At 39.1% G+C, this 22,955-nt stretch overlaps 2 protein-coding genes across 3 annotated transcripts; one reads left to right on the forward strand and one right to left on the reverse strand.

Annotated features, from left to right (window-relative positions):
- The first annotated feature begins 1,477 nt into the window (after positions 1-1,477).
- On the forward strand, positions 1,478-10,461 carry LOC140226947 (serine/threonine/tyrosine-interacting-like protein 1). The gene is made up of 9 exons (XM_072307376.1): positions 1,478-1,969; positions 3,364-3,493; positions 4,027-4,088; positions 4,733-4,835; positions 5,525-5,643; positions 6,324-6,487; positions 7,437-7,537; positions 8,428-8,540; positions 9,658-10,461. The coding sequence occupies exons 1-9, from the start codon at positions 1,946-1,948 to the stop codon at positions 9,796-9,798; spliced, it is 957 nt and encodes a 318-aa protein (XP_072163477.1). The 5' UTR covers positions 1,478-1,945; the 3' UTR covers positions 9,799-10,461.
- Positions 10,462-12,080: 1,619 nt separating this feature from the next.
- LOC140226948 (alpha-ketoglutarate-dependent dioxygenase alkB homolog 4-like) lies at positions 12,081-18,139 on the reverse strand. 2 transcript variants are annotated; one of them, XM_072307377.1, is made up of 4 exons: positions 18,050-18,139; positions 16,317-16,459; positions 14,917-15,147; positions 12,081-13,830 (listed from the first exon to the last, which is right to left on the reverse strand). In XM_072307377.1, exons 2-4 carry the CDS (start codon positions 16,428-16,430, stop codon positions 13,210-13,212), a joined length of 966 nt encoding a protein of 321 aa, XP_072163478.1. In that variant the 5' UTR covers positions 16,431-16,459; positions 18,050-18,139; the 3' UTR covers positions 12,081-13,209. The 2 variants fall into 2 exon arrangements, with proteins under 2 accessions (XP_072163478.1, XP_072163479.1); XM_072307378.1 differs by having other exon boundaries at positions 18,063-18,108.
- Positions 18,140-22,955: the final 4,816 nt, after the last annotated feature.

Raw genomic sequence — 22,955 nt, forward strand, 5'->3', positions numbered from 1 at the left:
TAAACCAAACTCTAACCCTAAACCTAACCCTAACCCTAATATTTAATTTAACCTTATCACTAACCAGCATATTTAGCCGGGGGGGGGGGGGGGGTTAACACAGTTGTCCCCAAGGCCTCTCTCAGGCACATTTTGAATTATGATAGCTACCCCGCCAACGAAAACAGGGGTGATTTTTTTTTCCCGATATTGTTTTAAATTTTCCCCAATGTTTATTTTTTTTTCTTCTTAGAACTTTTTGCAGCAGCAGCTCCCCGTTCCCCTCCCCTCGGGCCTCCCCCGCCGATACCCCCCCCCCCCTTCCGCTGCCCCTGCCAAAACATTTACATACTAGTACACACCATCAGTAGCCATGTCTACACCTATCCAAAAACTTGTAGTTATACTAACTACGAGCGCAAAAATGCGTTCCCCTAACCACGACAAAACTTCGATGCCGTTCACACCTACATGCAGTTAGCAAAACCTCGAGGTAAAGATAACTACGATAGAAAATAAAGGGCGCCTAGTTTGCACATAGGGTTGCACACTATTGTGGAAAAAACTGAGCGTCGTGGTTAACAAAACTCCGTTCACATCTGTCATAGTTTAAGCGCGCTGCCACAGCGCGCTTAAACTGCGCGCTTAAACCACGACAACACCCTGAAGCTCCATAAGAAATAATAATTATTAATATCATTATTTGTATTTTTTCATGTAAATATAGCTTTTTACAATGTTTAGTTTTATATTATTGAAATTGCTTTTATCTGCGTTATTGTTGCCCTGCTTTTTTTTTTTAACTGTTTTGTTTGTCTTCCTTCTCTCTTTCCTTCTCTCTCTCTCTCTCTCTCTCACTCTCTTTCTCTCTTCTGGGTCCTGCACCATTCTGTATATTTTGTATATTTTGTAAATATGCAATTTTCTGTATATATATATGTAATTTACAATGTATTAATGTATTAATTAACTGATTTTATCTGTTACGGTGTTTATTTTTGATTTTCTTCAATACCCTGACGTTGGGTGACATGAGAAAATAAAAAAACCATTGTCATTGTCAAACCATTGTCATTGTCATTGTCATTGTCATTGTCATTGTCAAAGCCATGTCTACACCTATCCAAAAACTTGTAGTTATACTAACTACGAGCGCAAAAATGCGTTCCCCTAACCACGACAAAACTTTGATGCCGTTCACACCTACATGCAGTTAGCAAAACCTCGAGGTAAAGATAACTACGATAGAAAATAAAGGGCGCCTAGTTTGCACATAGGGTTGCACACTATTGTGGCAAAAACTGAGCGTCGTGGTAAACAAAACTCCGTTCACATCTGTCATAGTTTAAGCGCGCTGCCACAGCGCGCTTAGACTACGCGCTTAAACCACGACAACACCCTAAGAAATCTTGTGGTGTTGTCGTGGTTTTCTAAACTACATGCGTCTACATCTACGCTATATAAACTTGATGGAGTTTAGTGCCTCGTAGTTTACAAAACCTCGAGGTTTAGAAAACCTTAAGGTAAAGGGACCTAGGTGTGAACCTCACTAATGAAATCTTGTGGTGTTGTCGTGGTGTCTTCGCCTTAAGGTTTTGTCGTGGTTTTCTAAACTACATGCGTCTACATCTACGCTAACTTGGAGTTTAGTGCCTCGTAGTTTACAAAACCTCGAGGTTTAGAAAACCTTAAGGTAAAGGGACCTAGGTGTGAACCCCACTAGTGACACACACGCACAAAGGGCACTGCCCACGAGCTATAACTACACGCACATGTGCACATGCACTCAGCACCCTAGCAACGAGGAGGCGTTACAAGCATGAGCACTCGCCGTACGTTTACTACCCGGAAGAACCTACAATGTACCGTGCGCAGGGCTTGCTGAGCAAGACACTACAGTAGGAGCTAAAGAACAATGTAAGAAAAGGTTATTTGTCGCCAGTTTGAAAACATACAGATCATCGGCATGTCTTCCAAGTCAAAGGACAAGGTAAGTGTTATCGATGACATTTTGATAGTTGTTAGCTTGGTTGTAAAATGTCGCAAATGATTACTGTGATATGACGACGCTAGACGTAGTGCTCACGGTAGAGACCGTCATACCACTATCACTGACCCCTAACTTCCCCGTTCAGTGCCATTAGCAACCGCTAAGTTTTCCATACTAGCGCGTGTATTGTGCAAAACTCGCTCGATCTGTAGATCTAGAGCTAGAGTAAGACTTTACGCTTTTCGTCTTCTGGGAGGGTCCTAGTCATTGCAGCGGCAAGCATAGAGACACTTGTGAATGTTATACTGTCATTTTTGCATATTACAGAAATCTAGTACCTGCAAAATCTGAGATTTCTACAATCTATGTGAAAATTGGAATATTTTTTGATATAAGATACCTCAACCTTTGTCCTCAAGCCATTTTTTTTTTAATTCCATTTTTGTGGAATAGGTACAGAAGCTGCTGCTTTTTCTTCTTCTGTAAGAAATGTATCCTTCATGTTTTAAAATCAGCGCACTTCAGATTGTTTTTAATCCAATTAAGTATACTCAGGCAGGTGTCTGTGGGATGTGCTATAGCAAAATCGGATCGTCTAAAATGGGTTAACGGTGTTGTATTTGGTGTATTAATACACGCCATGCAAGTACTGCTTGATCTACATAGCTACTGTATAACTGTGTGTGTACTACCATGTACCGGTATTAATTTCATGGTGTTTTCATGTTGCAAATTTCATGAGTCGACTGATATTCTCAAATTCTACTGCTCGACAATTACTGTAACTCACATCTCATCTTTGTAAAATATTATGCTCATGAAATGTATGTTGTGAACAGTACTCTTCAGTTCTTGGGTTGATAATGAGTGCAAAGTATTCTTTAAAAAAAAAAACGATTTCTCTTGTGCAAATCCATAATTGAATGATGCCATATTGTTTTGAAGCCTGCACTTGATAAATCCAATTTTCCTGTTTCATTACTGATATATCAACTTTCAGTGCATTATGATGTATGCAGTAAAGAAGGATTGTAGGTCATAGGTATTCAGTAAGAATTTTGAAAATTAGAACATTGAATGAAGTTAAGATTTTGAGACATATGATTTATTACAAGTAAGCACATACAATGTACCATATACTGTACAAGCTGAAATTTTCGCGTACAGATATTTTCACAAATTGCTACTTGGAGGACATTTTTGCGAGTTGTTAATTTCGCGGTTGCGAGGGTCTAACTAAACTTAGTTATTCACGCGTTGTTATTTTCACGTGTTGTTATTTTCACGGTTCAAAGGCGATTCACGAAATTCGCGAAAATAAAACCACCGTGAAAATTTCAGCTCGTACAGTAAATGCTAATATCGCCATGTCTTTGCTTTTTATTCATGTCCAGGGTTCTACTCCACTCATCAGCAAAGTTGGAACGAGGATTATTACATGTGAACCGACAGAATTGTATAACATCTTGCAGCAGGCTACTGTATATCCGGCTCTCAGTGATCCAAATTATCTTCTCCTTCTCGGTGAGTTTCCTCAATATTATTTTCCCACCTGAATATTCCATTTCAAGTAAGATGTAGTTATATGTTATTACCAGCATACAGCGCATGAACAGATCAAGAAAAGCATGTTTGTTTTAAATCATAAGTTAGTGTACATGCAATGCATGATGTGCACTTCACTTGCAGGTAGTGGACATTGATTTACAAAATGAATCTGACTCCAACACAATTGCTGTGACCCATCTGTCAACATCTTGCAATCCATCTCAAGTCATATGTGTTTGGAGTGATGTAGTGATATGATACCACTTCTAAGATAAATATCTGCAATCCCAACTTTTTGTTTGCTTAAGGATTTTCAATTGGGTGATCAAGATTTCATGAAGAATGTTTCACAAAAAATCAGGGATAGTTTTGGCATGTAGAGAATCATTTGGGGGGAAAAAATCCTTCAGGTATAAGTTGTTGTTACATTTTGATGTGTGCATTATGAGAATCGAAAGTGATTTGTAGTTCCATACACAATGTCATTATTACCAATTATTTTTCTTTAGATGCCAGACAAACCAACGAATACAATGAGAGCCACATCCTGACATCAAAAAGAGCTCCCAGAGTAAGTATTTTCTCTTTTTCATGAATATTTTCTATTTACTCTAATTTCTATTTACACTATCTTATTGTTCCAATTCCTTCTGAGTCTGGTAGTATTGTCTTCCCTTTTCTATAACAGGAGAAATCATAAATGATGTTCAGAAAAAGAAAAAGAAATCAATGTGTGCGTATGACTTTTCTGTAAGAAAAGAAAACTCATCTTGGGTTAAGTAGAGTTTGATTATGTTTCGTTTCATACTAATCTTTTCATGAAATTCATGTTTATCATTATCATTATTTCTCTGTTTTGTATTACAGCATAGTCTGTCCTATCAGCTTACAGCTATCACCAATTTGAGACAGCCTCAAAATATTGTTTGAAAAGATTCCTGTCAGTCCTCTACCAACCAAAATTCCAGTAATTTGTTGCTTGTACTTCACTGCTCTCATTATCTTATCATCTACAACTGAAGGCATTTTATTAAAATCTGAAGTAGAATGTTGGCATTGTGAACTACCATACATGGTGAAAGCAAAGATTGGGTGTTTCTGTGTGTGTGTGTGGGGGGGGGGGGGTTTAGTTTGTATGCTTTTTGGGGATGGGGGAGCATCAGCAAAGTCTTCTTTCTCTGTCTGAACATTCTGTTCTCCATTACAATATTTCAGGCTGAAGATGGCAAGTTTCTGGTTCCCTATGGTGCTGAACTCGAATGCAAGATGCATGTCGTCGTACTAGATAACAACACAACAAGTCTGTCAAAGAGAGACAGTGAGTATGGGTTTTATCTTTCTAGAAGTAAGCTAGTTCAGTGGTTGCGTATTTACAGCATCATGCAGGCAAGGCTTTCAGACACAATCTACTTCAATGTTATATCAATTATTACTCGGATTTCCTCTGCTAGGATGTATTGAAAACAAATGTGAAACAGTTGTTCTATTGAAAGTATTGAGTGATAGAAATTGCAGCAAGCTGTGCAAGTAAAATTAATAACTTGTGTTCATCAACTATGTCGATAAGGCTTGTATACAAGGGACAAAGCCTTATGGCTATCATACTTATTCAGAGGATACTGATGCCCTTTTGAGAAGCATCACCTTTATATTTAAAACCTAAACTCATGAATCAAGAGATAAAAATCATTTAATAGCAGAATTCAATTTCTATGAGATTTGCAGTTCAAGGGTCTCAGGCGACCAGAATTTTACTAATTTGATAGATATATGTAAATCTAAGCATACTAAGCAAATTGTTGTGAAAGAGAAAGGTAAAGCAAAGTCAGTTTTCAAATGTTGATTTATCCTTATCAGAAAATTAAAATGCTCACACAGCACAAGGGTAAGCAGATGCTGCAATGCTCAAAAGATGGTGTTGGTTGGGTATATGTTTGTCAATGACTATGATTTCTTTATTGGAACTATGTTGGCAAGTCTGATGTATTTTTTCTGTTTCCATCCAAGGTCCGGCATTCAAGTGTGCCAAGGTCATGGCTGAGATGGGCAGCCGGAACCCAGTCAAGATCCTCAGGGGAGGCTACGAGGAATTCTCTGCACTTTATCCCTTCCTCAGAACACAAAAGGTATTGTATCATGGGTGTCTTGTTGAGGCTTTGTTGTTGTTGTTGTTGTTGTTGTTGTTGTTGTTGTTGTTGTTGTTGTTGTTGTTGTTGTTGTTGTTGTTGTTGTTGTTGTTGTTGTTGTTCTAGTTGTTTGTTTTTTTCTCAAATGTCATTTTTCAAATTCCTCAAGATTTGCAAATTACACACCTAGTGTAAATCAGATTTGATTCCAGACTCGAAAATGATGAAGTGCTCCTTTATGGCATGCAGCAGTACATGGTCTGTGCAGATTACGACACAGTAGTTTTTTTTCCCCCAGCTAGCAGGAAATGTTCATACTATGGGTCATTTTGTGTAGGCATGATTGCAGTACCTGGAGTTGTTTTAAGATTTCTGTTATTGGCTGGACCTCGATAAGCTGTGTTTTTGTTTATTGTGTGTGTAATATCAAGGTATACTTCTACTGAAGATTGTATAATTTTGTTTCACATATTGTGGATGCTCTTGTTCTTTCACTGAAGCTGTGCTCAGTTTCTTGGTAAAAAAACATGGTCACTTTCATGTCTGCAATTTGTAATTACAATACATGTCGCACAATAAAAACATTACCTCATTCATGTACAAACATAAAAACACTATATCCAGTGTCTGTGTAACTTTGAGTATAAAGTTGTATCCTGCGTCGTACTCCGTTTCCACAGATCTTATATATGCCTCGAGAGCTTGACGAACTGCGACCATACCCTGTAGAAGTCCTTCCAGGTCAGCTGTATCTGGGAAATTACCAGCAGTCATGTAGTCCTGGGGTCAGGAAGGATTTGAAGATCAAAGGTGTGCTGCACATATCCCAAGATGCAGAAGAATTGTAAGTCAAAAGAATTAATGCTGTTCCTTTTCTGAACTAAAAAATAAAAAAAAATAAAAGAATGAAATGAAAATAAAATTAAAAGTCCTAGTTAACTTTAAAGGGGATGGCTAGTAACCGATCATTGGGAATCAGTGGGAATGCTGAGGGATGATTGTTCCAATCCTTGTGGGATTCATTTAAGAATATCTACTGTTGTGTGAAAATTATTTGCTTGAGAACGGTCTCATATTCAAGTAATGTGCAGATTAATGCCACGTCACTGACCAGGCACGCTAACCTGGAAACATTAAACTGCACATTACTTGAATTTGAGACCATTCTGAAGCAAACAATTTTCACTCAACAATAGATATATAATGTACTCTTAAATGAATCCCACAAGGATTGGAACTATCATCCTCCAGCATTCCCACTGATTCCCACTGATCAGTTACTAGCCATCCCCTTTAAATGAGAGTAAAATATTCAGTTTTGGTCACATCAGTTTATAAAAACACTGTGCTTAAAAACATGGAACATTTATAGATCGGTGGATGCTGTGAAAAGACAGGTTGGCATTTGATCTACCTCTCAGGCAGAACTTCTTTGCAAGGGATATCATAGTGACCCCCTATGGGCCCTTCATTTGTATTTGCCTGAGTAGGCAGATTGCCAACGAATCAAAATAGTTATAGACTGCTGAAGCAATTGCATACATTCATGAAACCCTGATGGACTGCACCATGATTAGATTTTGTATTAAGATATGGATTTTTATTAGTGGAAAAATGAGCAAAGAAAATGGGATTCAATCGGGTAATATGGATCTGTAAGATTGTCTTGGTTTGTGCATACAGATGCATCTGGATCACAGATCACGTACAGTCAAAACGAAGAATCCCATAGTCTTGCACAACTAAGCACAACTGATCTCTTAATAATATTGCAATCTAAAATGCATCTACAGATCAGAGTCACTGAATGGTGTGGATCTACTGCACTGCTCCCTCCCAGATGGAAACGAGGCTGACCTGCTCTCACAGTTTGCAGAAGTTTGTCGCTTCATTGGTGAGTTGTTGGTTGTTGTTTTTTCTCATCCTCAAAAAGATGTTCATCAGTCCTCTCCCACAGTGTCCAAGTTGTATTGTGTTGTTCCCCACCTGTTTCATGTCTTCAAGTATTTTATGTATTTACCTTTAGTGAAGGTTGTACAGCCCCAATAACCGCTGGACGCTTAGCGTGCCTGAAAGCACTTGACTATGTAGCATCAAATGAATTCGATAGAATGCAGTTGGAAAATGAAGACAAAAGAAAAAGAAAAATAAGCACAGTTGTGACTATACAAGGTGAAATTGAGCCTACTTTTTAACTGCTTCAGGTTTAAGACAGATATTTTTTCTTCTTCTTCAGTTTTTTATTGTTCTCATTTTCAGCTCAAGTTACATGTCATAATTGTCTGTGCAGCCAAGGTATGTAGTCCCTATATCTAATACAAGCATATCAAATCTCTTTTTGCCCACCCCCCCCCCCCCAAAAAAAAAAGATTTTACCCTAGTAGATGTTGATGATAACACTAAATTAATATTTGTGCAACAGATTACCGTAAGCTGTTACTTTCACATGCAGATATTGTCGCGAAGGAGGTCACAGACATTTTTGCAAGATGTTTTTGCAATTTGACACTGAGGCTATTGTAAGTGCACAAAGCTATGAGTACACATCATAGCATGTGGCAATATTTTTGCATGTTAAATCTGCGGCCCAACAGTGATTCACAAAATTCATGAAATTTTAACCCTCGCAAAAATAACAGCATTTACAGTACTGAAAACAATTCTTCAAGTCTAACCGTGGGATATCTTTTCAGTGATTCTATCACACAAAAGAAAGTGAATATGAAGCCAAAGCATCTTTCTGTCAAATCTCAGCAATTTTGCCATTTTTATCACATATCCTAGGCGACCATGGAACAAAGAAGAGCCCAGTCCTCGTCTCCAGTGAACACGGTCTCAGCAGAAGCGCCTCAGCCGTACTGGCCTACCTCATGCACCACTATAAGTGGCCTCTAAAGGTGAATATATTCTAACCAACCGTAGGTCACCAACAAAACTGTTGCCCACTTGTTGAAGAGATGTTATGTACCAGATGTACCATTATCCAAGCTGTTTTTTTTTTTTGCGACTTGCTTTATACATACACATACCGTAAAAAGTGGATATTTTCGCGTGACTAATTTTTGCGCTCCGCGGGGTAAGAAGAATTTTGCGTGTTTTTAATTCTGCGGAATCAAGATATCAACTACTGGAGCATATGGCAAGCAAAGATATACGCGTGCTTTTATTTTCGCACTAGTTTCGGGTTGCGCGAAATGCGCGAAAACTTCAACACTGCGAAAATTTCCACTTTTACAGTACTTTATTCCATGTTCTTTCCCTGTTAACCCCCTCCTTGTCACTGTTTTATGGTTTCCTTCCATTTTGAGGGTGCCTTAATGCAATATATACACACGCTTTGTACAAATGTGATGTATTCAAAGCAGGACTTTGTTTTTATTCAGTCATAGTATTAGTTGAAAATAGTTTTCCTCCAAGAGAACTCCATGATGGCAAATATTTACACACTCTAAGTTGCATGATTAAGTGGTTTGAGACAAAGTTTTTCCATCCAAAAACTTTTGTCATATGATCACTGCACGATCAGGCTCGTAAAAAGGATCAACTAGGTACAGTGCACTCCCGTTATAACGAACACGGTTATAACGAAATTCCGGTTACAACGAAATAAAATTTAGGGCCGCAACATTATCAACTCTATGTATTTTTATTGTTTATTCATTCGGTTATAACGAAATTTCGTTATAACGAAAGAAAACTGCCGGTCCCGAGGACTTCGTTATAACGGGAATCCACTGTACAGTGAGACGTAGAGATCCCACTGTTCCTTGAATATCTCTTTCTCTTCTTTTTTTCTCCTTCCTCATTCTCCTTTTCCTTCTCCTCATCCTTTTTCTTCTTCTTCTTCTCCTCCTCCCCCTCTTTTTCCTCCTGTATTCTCTCTTTCTCTATCTCTCCATCTCTCATCTGCCATATGTCTCTACTCGTATCTCTCGCTGTGCTGTTGATGTTTCATTTGTTATCCTTCTCACTCTTGATCATCCCCATGCCCTTCTGTGATCAATCCCCAAACAGGCTGCCTACAAACACCTACAGGGCTGCAAGGCAAACATCAGACCCCACCGAGATTTCGTGCACCAGCTCTCAAAGTGGGAGGAGGAGATCTTTGGGGAGGATGGTGGTGTGCAGACGGACGTTTCTGACCCCTACTACTGAGGTCACCATCCGTTTGCTGCTCATGACGCCAATTTCGTCTCCCGCCTTCCGAATTCTCTCAGGCTCTTTCGAACTTGTAAATATACAGGAACTATGCAATGAACTAGGAACAAACGTGATTTAAATTTGAAGACATTTGCTTGTTTTTTTTTTCCCCCATTTTTTTCTTTTATATGAGTTGATGATGCAATATGTTTGATGAACAAAAAGTACTACAGTTTGTATTTGGGTTAAATATTCATTTATCATAGTGGGTGTGTTGATTGTTATGGTGAACAATTATGTGCTTACAAATTTGTGAACATATGAAGTTTGAGGAATCATGAACTTTGAATCGCTCAATTTTGAAAGAAATTGTACGAGCGACTGATAAATTGTACTGACAATGTAGCTAGAATGTATGGTGTGGAATATACAGATTCTACACACTGTAATATACAAGTATCATAAAGCAACCACATTTACAGTATACACGGCTCTTCAAATCCTGTACTTTTGGAGGAAACAAAGCTATATAAAATACACTTCAATGGTTAACAGGTACAGTGAGTGCATCTTTACATAATCAAATGTAAAATTAGGTATTTAGGAACTCAGATTGATGGTAAATACTGGTCTCCACTTTCACATAGAGAGCTTTTAATTTCACGAGAGTTGCTAAGAAATAACACCACTCAATGGGGGGGGGGGGGGGGAATGGCTACTGTCGAAAAAGTAAAATGTGGCAGCAGATTTATTCACGCTTCAACCATTGTTTCTAGGAAAAGTTTAACTTTTAATATTTTTTAAATCCAAAGCATACCCCACCCCGCAAATAACAGGCTCAAAAAGGATGAAAGCCCAGTTAGTTTGTGAGGAAAAAAAGACAGGCTCAATTCACCAACCTATGGTATTATTCTTTGTATTAGATAAATTATACGGCAATGCAAAGTAGCTGTTTATTAGAATCATGAATGACCTGATCATGAATTGAAAGCTCAGTTCTTTCTTTGAGCTAAACATTGTTTGACATGACAAAATAAAAATGGAGGCAGGAGTAAATCAGAAAGCAAACAATATAGATGGAGTATTGTCAAGGGTTCTGTTTGTATTAGGGAAAAAAAAATATTGAAGAAGGCAAGCAGAACTCCCTGTTAATGGAAGTAAATCTAAGGGCTGCATTGAAGGTGAACTACAGCCCACACTATGGCATTCAATCAAAATCAGGATGTTTGCTGAAATTTGAGCATGAATGTACAATAGAAAAGTTATATTCTTCTCGACCTATATATTTTCATATGTATCACCACAATTCAGTATGGTTCAACACTATGGCCACATCGTCAGTATTCTACTTGTATATATTCAACACTCTGAACAAAATACTATAAGAGAGTAGGTCTACTTGTGGATGTCACTTCACTTTGTGAAAAGTAACATCTTTTGAAAGTAACATCACTTTTGTAGTCGTGTAGCATTAGTTTTGTATACTGTATCAATGTCATTACTTGCCCATTGAAAGAGAGAACAAAAAAAAAGTATTCATTTGAGAAGTGTTCATGGTGCCATTTAGAAGGTTTTTCATAGAGGATTGTAGTTTATATCATGTTTCAATTATATATGGAATGCTTTTTTTTTAGCATCATCAAACTGAATAGAATAATGATAGTAACAAAAATAGAAATAATAAGCCTTTCTTATTATGAACATGTAAATAGATTATTCCATAAGTCAGATGCAGTTGACTGAACTGAACATGTTCTGTAAAAGCTGGTCTTAAGCTGGGGTCCAAACAATGAGGATTGTGAACTGGATAAGAGGTTTTGCATGTACATCTGAAGGAGTATGTAGTGATGTCCCTGCTGAACATTATAACAAATTCAGGCTACAAATTGTACCACCGATGTGTCAAAAGCAGTGTCTTTATCATCTGAATCTTTTCCTTCTCTATCAGTCTTCAAGAGTCATTCCACAAATCATAACCATCGCTTTATATCAGTCAGTTTGGGTTATCTGCTCCTCTTTGGAGCATTTTTTTTTTAAACTTCCAAGATGTGAAAGTTCAATCATAATTGGGATTGTCATAGCAACTGCGTGTACCTCTAGTAAATGTTGTGAACATGTAATCGTACACGTTCCAAAAGTTCCTCATCATCAGGAATGGAAATCAATCTTATGGTCCTAGCCCACCGCACACACTGACTTCCATCATCTGCATTCTCCAGAATGGGGTAGACACCAGAACAAACTTTTATACATGCGCACAAACATAAAGAAAGAACAAGTGAATATAAGGAGTACCAGTAAGATTTCCACTCATAGGTTATTCCATGTGGAATTTGTGTTTAATCAGCTGTATTTTATACAATGAATCGATACAAATATCAATAATAGCCTATTTCAGGACTTGAGTTTCATGGGTAATGTTTTTATGTTTCTTCTTACAACCATGCTGCTTCTCATCTGATCGTAGGGACCTTATGCAAATGTGACATTATTAATCCCATTTGTGTCATATTTTGTAATGAATTACTGTGCTCCGACACAGCTGCAAAGGATGAGAAAAACAGGTTGCATTTCACACTGACATGTGATTATCCAAAAGTTGTCTCTTCATTATTTGAAATTTATATGCCTTATATTATGACTGACTTGGAATAGGGGTGAGAATTTGTCTATTCTGTTTTGTTTTTTGTTATTTTCTGTACCTGTTACATGTAGCCCAGTACTGCCTTGTGTATTCAATCTTCCAATTTCATTCTATGCATGGATCTCAGATTTTTGAGATTCATTTCCATATTGCATGAGTATCGTGAAGAGGTGTATATATTTGTTTTGCGTCATTATTTATTGGTACGATTTGGATGATGTGAAAATATAGCTATGTATATTATAGTGAAGATATGTGTGACAATGTTGTTCTTTGTCTGGGATTATGATATGATACTGATCACTCTTGACCATGTAGCATTTAATTACATCATAATATGTAATGTCTCCTTTCAGCTACGTGTATGTTATATGTCGTCATAATGAAAGATACCTCTGGGTCTAAAGGGATGCAGAAAGACAGCATACTAGCAGAATGCATATGCACATACTCTTTAAAATGTCAACTAGAGAAATTTGCATTAGGGTGAAATCCCACAAAGTAGTATTATGTTTCATTAAAGTTTCACTAACCATGCATCATCAACATACTCAGTATAAAAAAAAAATGTCATGAAACCACATGAGTGTTGGTGTCTGGGAGACATTTGAGTCATGAGTCACTTGAACTGTTTGATTGCAAGGCAGGCACACTACTGACTGAGCCGGCTCACCATTCCTTAAATGCCCCACTCCACATCATGATACACCTAACGAAGGTACTCAGACTGTAACAAAGAGCTGGTAGCTGCTAGATCCTGCTAGCAGAACCACTATGTACTTTCATTGCACGACTGATCCTTTGTAAGTCAAGGCAATGTCCAGCAACTCCTTACCCAGAGTCTCTCTGGCCCCTCCTGGCAAAAATTCAGGCGTAAGTTCCCGCAGCGTGACAGCTATCCGTCGTGATGTGATGGCTCCTCTGGGAATCGCGTGCTGCCACTTGTATCTTGCATCCGCACTCAGCACAAGTAGGCTCCTTCGTGGCATTGGTATCAAGAGCTCATCGACGGCATACGTCCGGGAAGAGAATGTCTCGCTTTGATGCGTCTCACCATTTGAGTTTGCGCAAGAGTCTTCATATTCATCGGCAGTGCATGGCAGTTCAGCTTCATGACCATTTTCTGCCCCTTGGGCAACCCGTTTCAGCAGCAGCAATGTGTCAGAGAGCAGGTTGATTGTCACAAGCCTGTCGCCCCACAGCCAGAAATCGTCGAAGTGGAGGTCAATGGCCGAGCCCCTATCTGGCCTGTAATCCAAGTGGCACTGCTCCACAGGGACAAAGTCCTGCAGCGATTCCAGCTCAGCCATGCGAGCCACCAGCGGCTTACTGAAGTACGGAAGCCCCGTGAAGCCACCCATCTTGACCTTCTTCCTCTTGAAGTTTGGCTTTGGTCCATAATCCTGCCAAGAGAAATAATGCATACAGTATAAGCAGTAAATGCAAAGCTGACCTGCAAATCATTGGATGTTTTTCCTGTGGAATGACAGATTTGTATGGCATAAACTCATTCTTGGTGCTTTGCCACAAGTGCCTTCATTTGTGACTATTCCATTTGCTTGCATGCAATGGTTGAAGGGCATTGTTTCAATGAAATGATGTCATACAGCCCTACACAGCAAGCAGATCACATAAAAGTAAATCTTGAATCTAGCCTAGAGAGATTAAAACACATATGAAAAGGAAATAGATTTCACGAAATGTCTGATAAAAATGGGATAGTGTAGAAAGGGTTGATTAAGAAGATATAGACACAGATAAAACATTTTAACCCTCTATGAACCAGCATCTGAAAATGTCATTGAGATTAAATGCACAGAATGGGCCAGAGGTACTCACAGAGTTTAACAGATTACATTATAACTTTTTTTTTTACCTCCGCCAAGGGAGGAGGTTATGGTTTCGTTACCATTTGTTTGTTTGTCTGTGTGCAAAATAACTCAATAAATCGCAAACCGATTTGGATGAAACTTGCTGGAAAGGTTGAAAATGACACAAGGAACAGATGATTAAATTTTGGCAGCAATCCGGACACTTTTATGGATTTTATGAAGGATTTTCAATATTTTGGCAGGTAGGGTCAATGATCTTGACCCTACCACTGGGACAAGCTGCATATTTTTGAGGTTTTCATACGCGCACCAATGTGCGTGCTCTACTGCGAGGCGCGCCGCGCAGCTGAGGGTTGGTGACGTAACAAAAGCCTTCGATATTTGTGAATTTGGATGATTTTTAGCATGCAATACGTATGGGTGGAAATCACTGATCTCTGGAAGAACATAATTATTGGTGGAAATTAACTGCTTGGCGGAGGTCTGCGCTCTCAGAGTGCTTCTCTAGTTTTCATATGCTATTATGGCATTATTCAACACGAAATTCTCCACAGAGGAACGATATGCGAGTCTTTCTCCCCTCTCCCCACCCCCATGCTCCATCCCATTCCGAAGGTAAAAGGACAGCAGCTCCTAGACAAAGGGTCCACCTCTAACCTGCTTGTGTCTCCCAGACTGAGAGGGCTTCCAGGGACTCTCGTCAATTATGCGCACCATCTTCAGCTCCTCCTCTTCACTTATGAAATCTGGTATCACAAGGATGCCTGGGAGAAGAAATCCTCCGTTGTCATGGACAACTGGGCAACAACCTGAAGAGGATACTTGGGCACCTGGGTCATGATGAGGTGGCTGCACCTTCCCGCACAGATAGCAGTATCTCCACAGGGCCTGAATGAGAAGCAATTCAAATTGTATATCAAGGACAGGCAGGGTGGGGCTAATTTAGACCAAACCTCTTAAATCATATCATACTATATTTGTTCTGTCAGTTGCTGTGTGAAGAACATGAAAAAAAAGAACAACTTGGTAATCAGTCCTCAGTCCACTCTCTTTTCAATATCTTACTTGACTGTGCATATGAGGGAACTCTCAAAATATATGCCAATTACGAAATCCTTACTATACAGGATTTGAGGAAAGTGATGTAACAGAAATTGATAAAAACTTGGAATATTGTACTGGACTTGTGACAAGTGACCATGGCATTGGCTGAACATACGATTCACTTTGTCCTAAGCAGCAAAAGTGCCATGATGTCAGGTTCTCGTGCTACACTCTGGTTTATCTATTCATTCACTTTTCTTTCTTTCTTTCTTCTTTTCTTTTGAACATTGCACATGGTACTTGTTTATGTTAAACTAAAAACTTTGATAATGGAACATATATCTTAATCAGCCTGCAGTGTTGCACATAACATAAGTTGTAGTTCACTGTTCACAAAACAAATTAAAAGAGCTGGAATTTCATATTCGCAATTCATCACACCCTCAATGAGGCAAATACTACATCCATTAGGTGTAACTACGAGTACTACACATACACGTGTATAACTCCCACCTGCAGTGCATTCCCACTACAAAGAACACACTTATAACGAAATTATGGTCACAACAAAGTAAAAATTCAGGCTGCAACATTATCTGCTCTATGTATTTTTATTATTTGTTTGGGTATAACAAAATTTTGATGTAACGAAAGATAAGTGCCAGTCTGGCCAGTCTCAAGGACTTCGTTGTAATGAGAGTCCACTGTACTGCATGAATATTGCTATACAATTGGGGGGGGGGGGGGGGGGAGGGGTGTTGAATATAGGGGACAATAAAACATAATACAGTTCACTCCAATAATAACAAAAATGGTCATAACAAAATTCTCAGTACAGCAAAGTAAAAATTCAGGTCCTAAATGATTAACTACATAATCTTTATTAGATATTCTACTGTTGTGCTACATTTCAATATAACAAAAGAAAACTGCTGGTCCTAAGGATTTCTTGATGACAAAAATCATGCAAATTGCAAGCAGCAGGTACTGGAAAACTAAGTTCGGTTCAATACCTCCAGGTTCCAAGAGGTAGCAGGAGGTGCCGCCGAGGTCCCGTGTCGCTCACAAGCGAGGCAAGTCCGTATGCCCTTGCACCCACAGGGGCGGGGCTGGTGTAGTCCCTCCATTACCAGAGGCCTCGAAGCTTGGCTTGATCCTGTGGGAATGTGAGCAAAGAAAAATGCACTGCATGCAAGTCACCTTTTCCTGAAATGACATAGTTTACATTGTACAGGGTAATTGTTGATTGCCAAGTCCTTTTTTTTTCCAAAAAATCTATGACTAAAATGATTCCAGTTGCACAAATCACCAAGGTAAATGATAACTTGAGAGTGACAACTCAGCCCTGCTATGAGAAGAATTCTGCAAGAATGCTGCTAAATACACCCCCTTTCTAGCATGACAAGTGTGTCTGATATTACTCCCGTCTGTGGCATGATAACCAAGGTATAGTACCAAGAAACCAGCAAACATTCAAAATGCAAATTTTAACCCGTTAAGGACAAGCTGATTTTGCTACAACACACATTTCCTATTGACACTTCCCCGAATAATAGGGACTCGTCCTCAACGGGTTATATCAACAGACCAAGTCTGCAGATAACCGGCGTACACTGTGGTGTCTGTATTTCAGGTGCAGCTGCCTCTTAGACAACTCTATACATGAAGACATACATGGTACATTGTAGTTGGTATTCAATTAGAGTACTGTAAAAGTGGATATTTTCGCGCGACTAATTTTTTCGCGCTTGGCCGGGTGAGAAGAGTTTCGCGTATTTTTAATTTCGCGGAATTAAGACATCACGCACAGGAACATATGGCAAGCAAAAATCTTTGCGTGCTTTTATTTTCGTGCTAGTTTCTGGTTGCGCGAAATGCGCAAAAATTTCAACACTGCGAAAATTTCCACTTTTACAGTAGAAGTGTCTAGGCCTAGATATGATCAATATCTCCGCCTTCACAATTTCAGGCAGCTTGTCCCCTAATAATCATCCACTTAGCCCAGGGCAGGCCTCTTCCAACTACAGACAACCAGCTCCTCCTGGCATGACTGCAGTGTGTGAACATGTGTGATTACTGTCCCTGTGCCCCTGGTGACTGTGTTGTGACAAATCTTGTGACCTGGTGGCTCTCCAGCACAAAGCGGAAAGGACTAACGTTACAAACAGCTCTCTATGTTCACTCACAACTGCAGATGTGGAAGAGCAGTTTGTATACACAGTAGTAATGTGTAGAAAACAGAATGTATCAGAACTAAGGAACGTCCTAGACTATGCTCACAATACTTGAGTCCAATAAAAGATGCTCTATTCCTCTAATCTAACGTTAAACCGTTTACATAGACATGCATGAATGCAATGATACCACATGATCCATGACTTGTCATGAGCTGCTTTGTACCAGTGAGTAAAAACAGACTCTATGTAAAAAACCTTCACCAAAAGTTCAACCTCCACGGCCGTGACACAGGTTTCTTAAATTCTAATAGCATGTCAGACAGCGTTGCCGTTCATTATGGTCGAATTATGGGTAGCATGCATTTTTTTTTTTTTAGGTCACAAAAACACGCATTATAGCATAGGCCTACAAATATCTCTACGTGTGGGACTGTTGTATCGGGCAGTAATGTTTAGCTCTACTCTCGGAATATGGTCAGTTGACTGAATTTGCTGATCTCCCACACTTATGTTTGCATTGATATGAAGGCATGCCAAGTCACAAAATACGGCAAATACAGCTGTATTACCATAAGTTTCTACCTCTACCGAAGATCTGTAGACAGGCGTAGACAGAGAGAAGGGCCAGCTGGATCTGATGCTACATTGTAGGATTGTACCTCCACATACTAGTACACATCCGACTGGCGATGGCATGCATGCACGCCCCGCGCCTATGGCGGGCGAGGGGAGTCAAAATTAGTACAACTATGCAACTATACAGCCATGGAATGGATGTCAGGTTTTAGCCAATCAGAACGCAAGAAACCGTACAACTATGCAACTGTGCAACTATGCAACTGTGCAACTGTACAGCCCTAGAATGCCTGTATGGTTGTCACTCGCACGGGCCGAAGTGCCATTAACCGAACAACCATACGTCCCTGCATCCCATTACTGAACGCCTGTCGGGTTTTAGCCAATCAGGACGCGAAAACCCGACAGACATACATAAATACATGAGTGTAGGAACGGCTGTAGGGTTTTAGCCAATCAGGACGCGGAAAACTCGACAGACATACATGCATGGGTGTGGGAACGGCTGTAGGGTTTTAGCCAATTAGGACGCGGAAAACCCGACAGACATACATGCATGGGTGTGGGAACGGCTGTAGTGTTTAGCCAACGCTGGTTTTAAACAGGGAGGTGAGTTACCTCCCTGTTTTAAACTAGACAGCCATTCATCCCTGCAGCATGAATGAACGAGAAAAACAATTCCCCCGGATGCTTGTGTGGTTTTAGCCATACGGTTTAGACCTAAAATTGTACGAAACTATTTCTCCGTGCTCCACACGTACATTGTTCCTGCCAATCACAGACAATCTCAAAACATTGTACATGTTTTTTGTTGTTCATGGTCTTACTTTTTTTCTCTCTCTCTCTGCCACTCTCTCCCTCTCTCTTTTGGGGAATCTATTCTATGAAATGTCATCCATCGTTTGACCACCTCGAGCACTCAGAGCATTGCTTTCCCTCTGCACGTAATTAGCCTCGGGGCTCTGCTGACCCTCAAAATCCCCTGACAGATTTATTATACCGTTGGTGCCATAGTCTCCATTCCTTTCGATATCCAGGGTCCCTGACTGTATAGCCAGGGAGCTGGGAGGGGAAGGGGTGGAATCTCACTTTTGCGTTGCCTTTGAAATCCCAAAAGGATTTCACACAACACGTGAACTCGAAATGGCTCCCAGTGAAACAGCACAATTTACACGACATTAACCACCAAATACTAGTACTCTCTGCTGACTGTTTAGTAAAATTAACGCCATTTCTGTTATCATTTTAGCAATTATTAATCCGGTTGCCGGACATTTCATCCATTTGGTCTCGTTTCCACCAATCGGACTCCTTGGTAACATATCCTTGCTTTCATAAACACAAATCTGGATTTTGTACGTCGCAGGACCAATTAAAGCCAACATGTTTTCATGGTTGCAGGGGTTCTCTCTTTGCACACTTTTGGTAAGTACATACTGTACGTTGCAAAAATATATATAGGCCTACACCATTGCCATTGGCCCAGCATCATCACAAATAGATATCCGTCACTTATCCATTATTACTCCTAACATGTTTTTTTTTTTTTCATTGATTCATTTTTCCGAATAGTATGTAGGCCTACACGTAAATTGTTTTTTTTTTCTGTGTGTGTGTGTGTGTGTGTTTCCATAGAATGTATCCATATGTATCCATAGAAGGGGAGAATACGTTGCAAATCGGTGTTTAAAGGGGTAAACGCACTCCACCTGAAATAAAAGTTAGTATGACGAGCCTTTTGCTTGTTACATTCATATCATTCCACTTGTTTTCTTCATTTTACTTCTATGGTGTGTGTGTTGACAAATACGTAATATTAAGTTGCCTTTAGGTTCAAGGATTTATGGTAAATTGTAGTGTACGTAGGTCATTGTTTATTTTGTATTACCAAATATACCCACAATCGATAGCTTGATTTTAATGGGCTGCAACTATTCATTTTACGAGGATTTTATATCTGTGGTATGGTCAATCAGTTTTGGACTATTCCCTGAGGTTTTCGTGGGCTAACTAGGATATTTCTTCTGGTTTCTAATGTTCCAGTCCAACTCTTAAGCCAAAATAGCTTAACTAAGTGGGTCCAATAGAATGTTACTGTTCTGGTTCATTCCAAAATGAAACCACTAAATCAAATGGTTCGAACTCCCTTTAAAAAAATTATTTAAATTGCTAATTCTTGAATAGGTGAATAACAGGAGAGTGAAATTAAAGTGAAATTGGAGTGAATTTTGAGTAAAAATGTTCATTTTCACTCATTTTAGAGTGACACCAGGGATCATTCAAATCTTCGAGTGATCCCTGGTGTCATTCAAAATTGAGTGATTTTTTTTTTTACATTTGTACTCAAATGATAGTCATTCCAGTTTCACTCAAGATTCACTTTTTCTTGTTATTCACTCCTTTAAGAGGTAATATTTTCACTCGATTTTTTTGTTAGAGAGAGAAAGGTCTTCAGTTCTCAGGGATTCCTTGGCAGATGGGAAACAGAAATATACAATCTACTATCTCTTTTGTATTGTTTCTATTGTGTATTTTGAAACAATCAATATAGGTCTTTTTCAAAGCAGGTTTTAGTCCTGCTTTGAATACAGTTACAACTTCGGGAAGGGACTGACCCTATCACAATTGTGGCATTATGAGAGGATATCACTTTTCCGTTGCACATACAATGTATATAGACAGCAGTGTACAAATAAACAATCACGTAAACGTATGATCTTTCCCTTGTGTTCGTTTTATTTCCATTTAACGCAGTGGTGGATATACTACTTGAAAGTACAGGACTGGCTTAAATAAATGGGAAAAAATACACACATACACGCACAACACCCCAAACGGCATGCTGGCTACAAAACATAACCTACTCGAAATCCACGCTCAACAGTACAAGTTTTACAACAAATAATTACTATAGAAGCGCTCAATTTCTTTCAAAAGCAACAACTCCTTTCCCCAGCTCTTGACAAAAATAATGGGGCAGAATATTTCACGCAAGTCTGCCTTCATGTCCTTGCAAAAGGGGACATTTACATACACACACATACACACACACACACACACAAACACAAACACACACACACACGCACACAAAGACACAAACAAATTATTCTTCTTTGATTTCTAAACTTGAAATAGTCACGTTTACTCTTCAATCTTCGGTCTATCGGACCTTAAGTTTATAAGATGGCTTCCTTCACTGTTATGTTTACTGCCTTTAATACTGAATTATGAAATAAAAGCTAAACAAATTAAATAAATAAATACCCGGAAGAACTCAGACTTCATCGTTCCACCATTTGAAATTTCCTTTTGATAGATCGAAATGCTATACCAAGAAACTTATCTGCCTGACTCAGATTACCAGAATGTAAACATGTTTTTGTATTTTTTTGTTACATGTTTTGATCAAGTTTGAAATAAATGAAGTCAGATCGCTGTAGCCGACTTGTTCTTCAAAACTCTTTCTTTCAGTATAGTCTAGGAATTACTAGACACTCCTTGGTATAGCGGGTGTGTAGAACACAGCTAGTACAACCAGTGATGATTGATTGCATGTCCAAACAATAGTTTTGAATCGAAGTCATATGCGCAACCGTCATGAAAAGGTCCATACTTATAAAACTGACCTTTAGATAATCGTATATAGCTAAAGTAGCCGACGTTGTGTCCAGTTAGTAGGATAGCCATTATTAATGATGACAAAATAATGATTGAAATATATAGATTAAAACTATATCGTTATAACAAAATCAACATGAACAAGAACGAAAAGGATGGAGAAAAAGAAGCGAAAGGGTGCTACAACTGGTTAAAAATTGGCATTAGGATTAAGCCAATAAAAATAACGTTTCAAAACATCTGCAATTTTAGTGGTTGCAATAATACTTTTGAAATGTAGGCTAAGGCATTCCTACGTATAGATCGTGTAAAAATTAAATTCATGTTTGTTTGGTTTTTTTTTTTCAATATCAAAACATTACATTGCAATGTCTTCAACAGTTGAAAAATAACACGTATCAACATTTTTCTAAGAATACATTGCAGTCTTTTTCAATATTTCATGATCCAATCTCCAAAAGACATACATTAAATGGGTAGATTGCATGAAAACAAATTGCTAAAATGCGTTCTTTCTCATTATGTATATATATAATATATATATATTTTTCAGATAATACACCTCCTGCAAGACGCCTCGTCAATGCCACTGGAAAGACGGGAAGATAGGGCAAACCTTCCCGATTTAAACAACTTTTTGCACCGCTGTGAGGTCATTGTCATAACTGTTCAGAGGAGACTCACTCAATCTCCAACACCAGAGAATGTTGCTGAATCTGTTGGTGAGCTAAATGCAGTATTGCAAAATGTGGCAAGACTTGCAGCATACGACAGGCTGAGAGGACGAATGGAGAGAGTATCACAGAATATTAGAGAACTCATACACTACGTTAACACTTTTCGTCCAGCTCCCCGGGAAGTAGCACAATGTCAAAGAATTTCTGATGGCCAAAGAGGCTCTCCACGTTATGATATTACTCTCGAACAAATCCGGTTTCTTTCCAATCATCGTGTAACAGTAACCGACATGACAAGAATATTTTCACCGGCGTCGAGACGAACAATTATTCGCCGTCGACGGGAGGCAAATGTGGGAGACAGATTTGACAATATAGACAATGACGATTTGAACATCTTAGTGAGGGAGTATCACCATCGATTTCCGAATGCAGGGTGGAGAAGCATGCAGTCTCTTCTCCGTCAAGGAGGTATATTCGTTGCTCGTGATAGAGTAAGATCTGTCTTACGAGCAGTCGACCCAGGTGGGACAGCGATCAGGTGGGGCAGAACTATACAACGTCGAAGATACTCTGTTGCTGGTGCGAATTCGCTTTGGCACAT

This window comes from Diadema setosum, chromosome 4 (genome assembly GCF_964275005.1).
Source record: "Diadema setosum chromosome 4, eeDiaSeto1, whole genome shotgun sequence".
Lineage (NCBI taxonomy): Eukaryota > Metazoa > Echinodermata > Echinoidea > Diadematoida > Diadematidae > Diadema > Diadema setosum.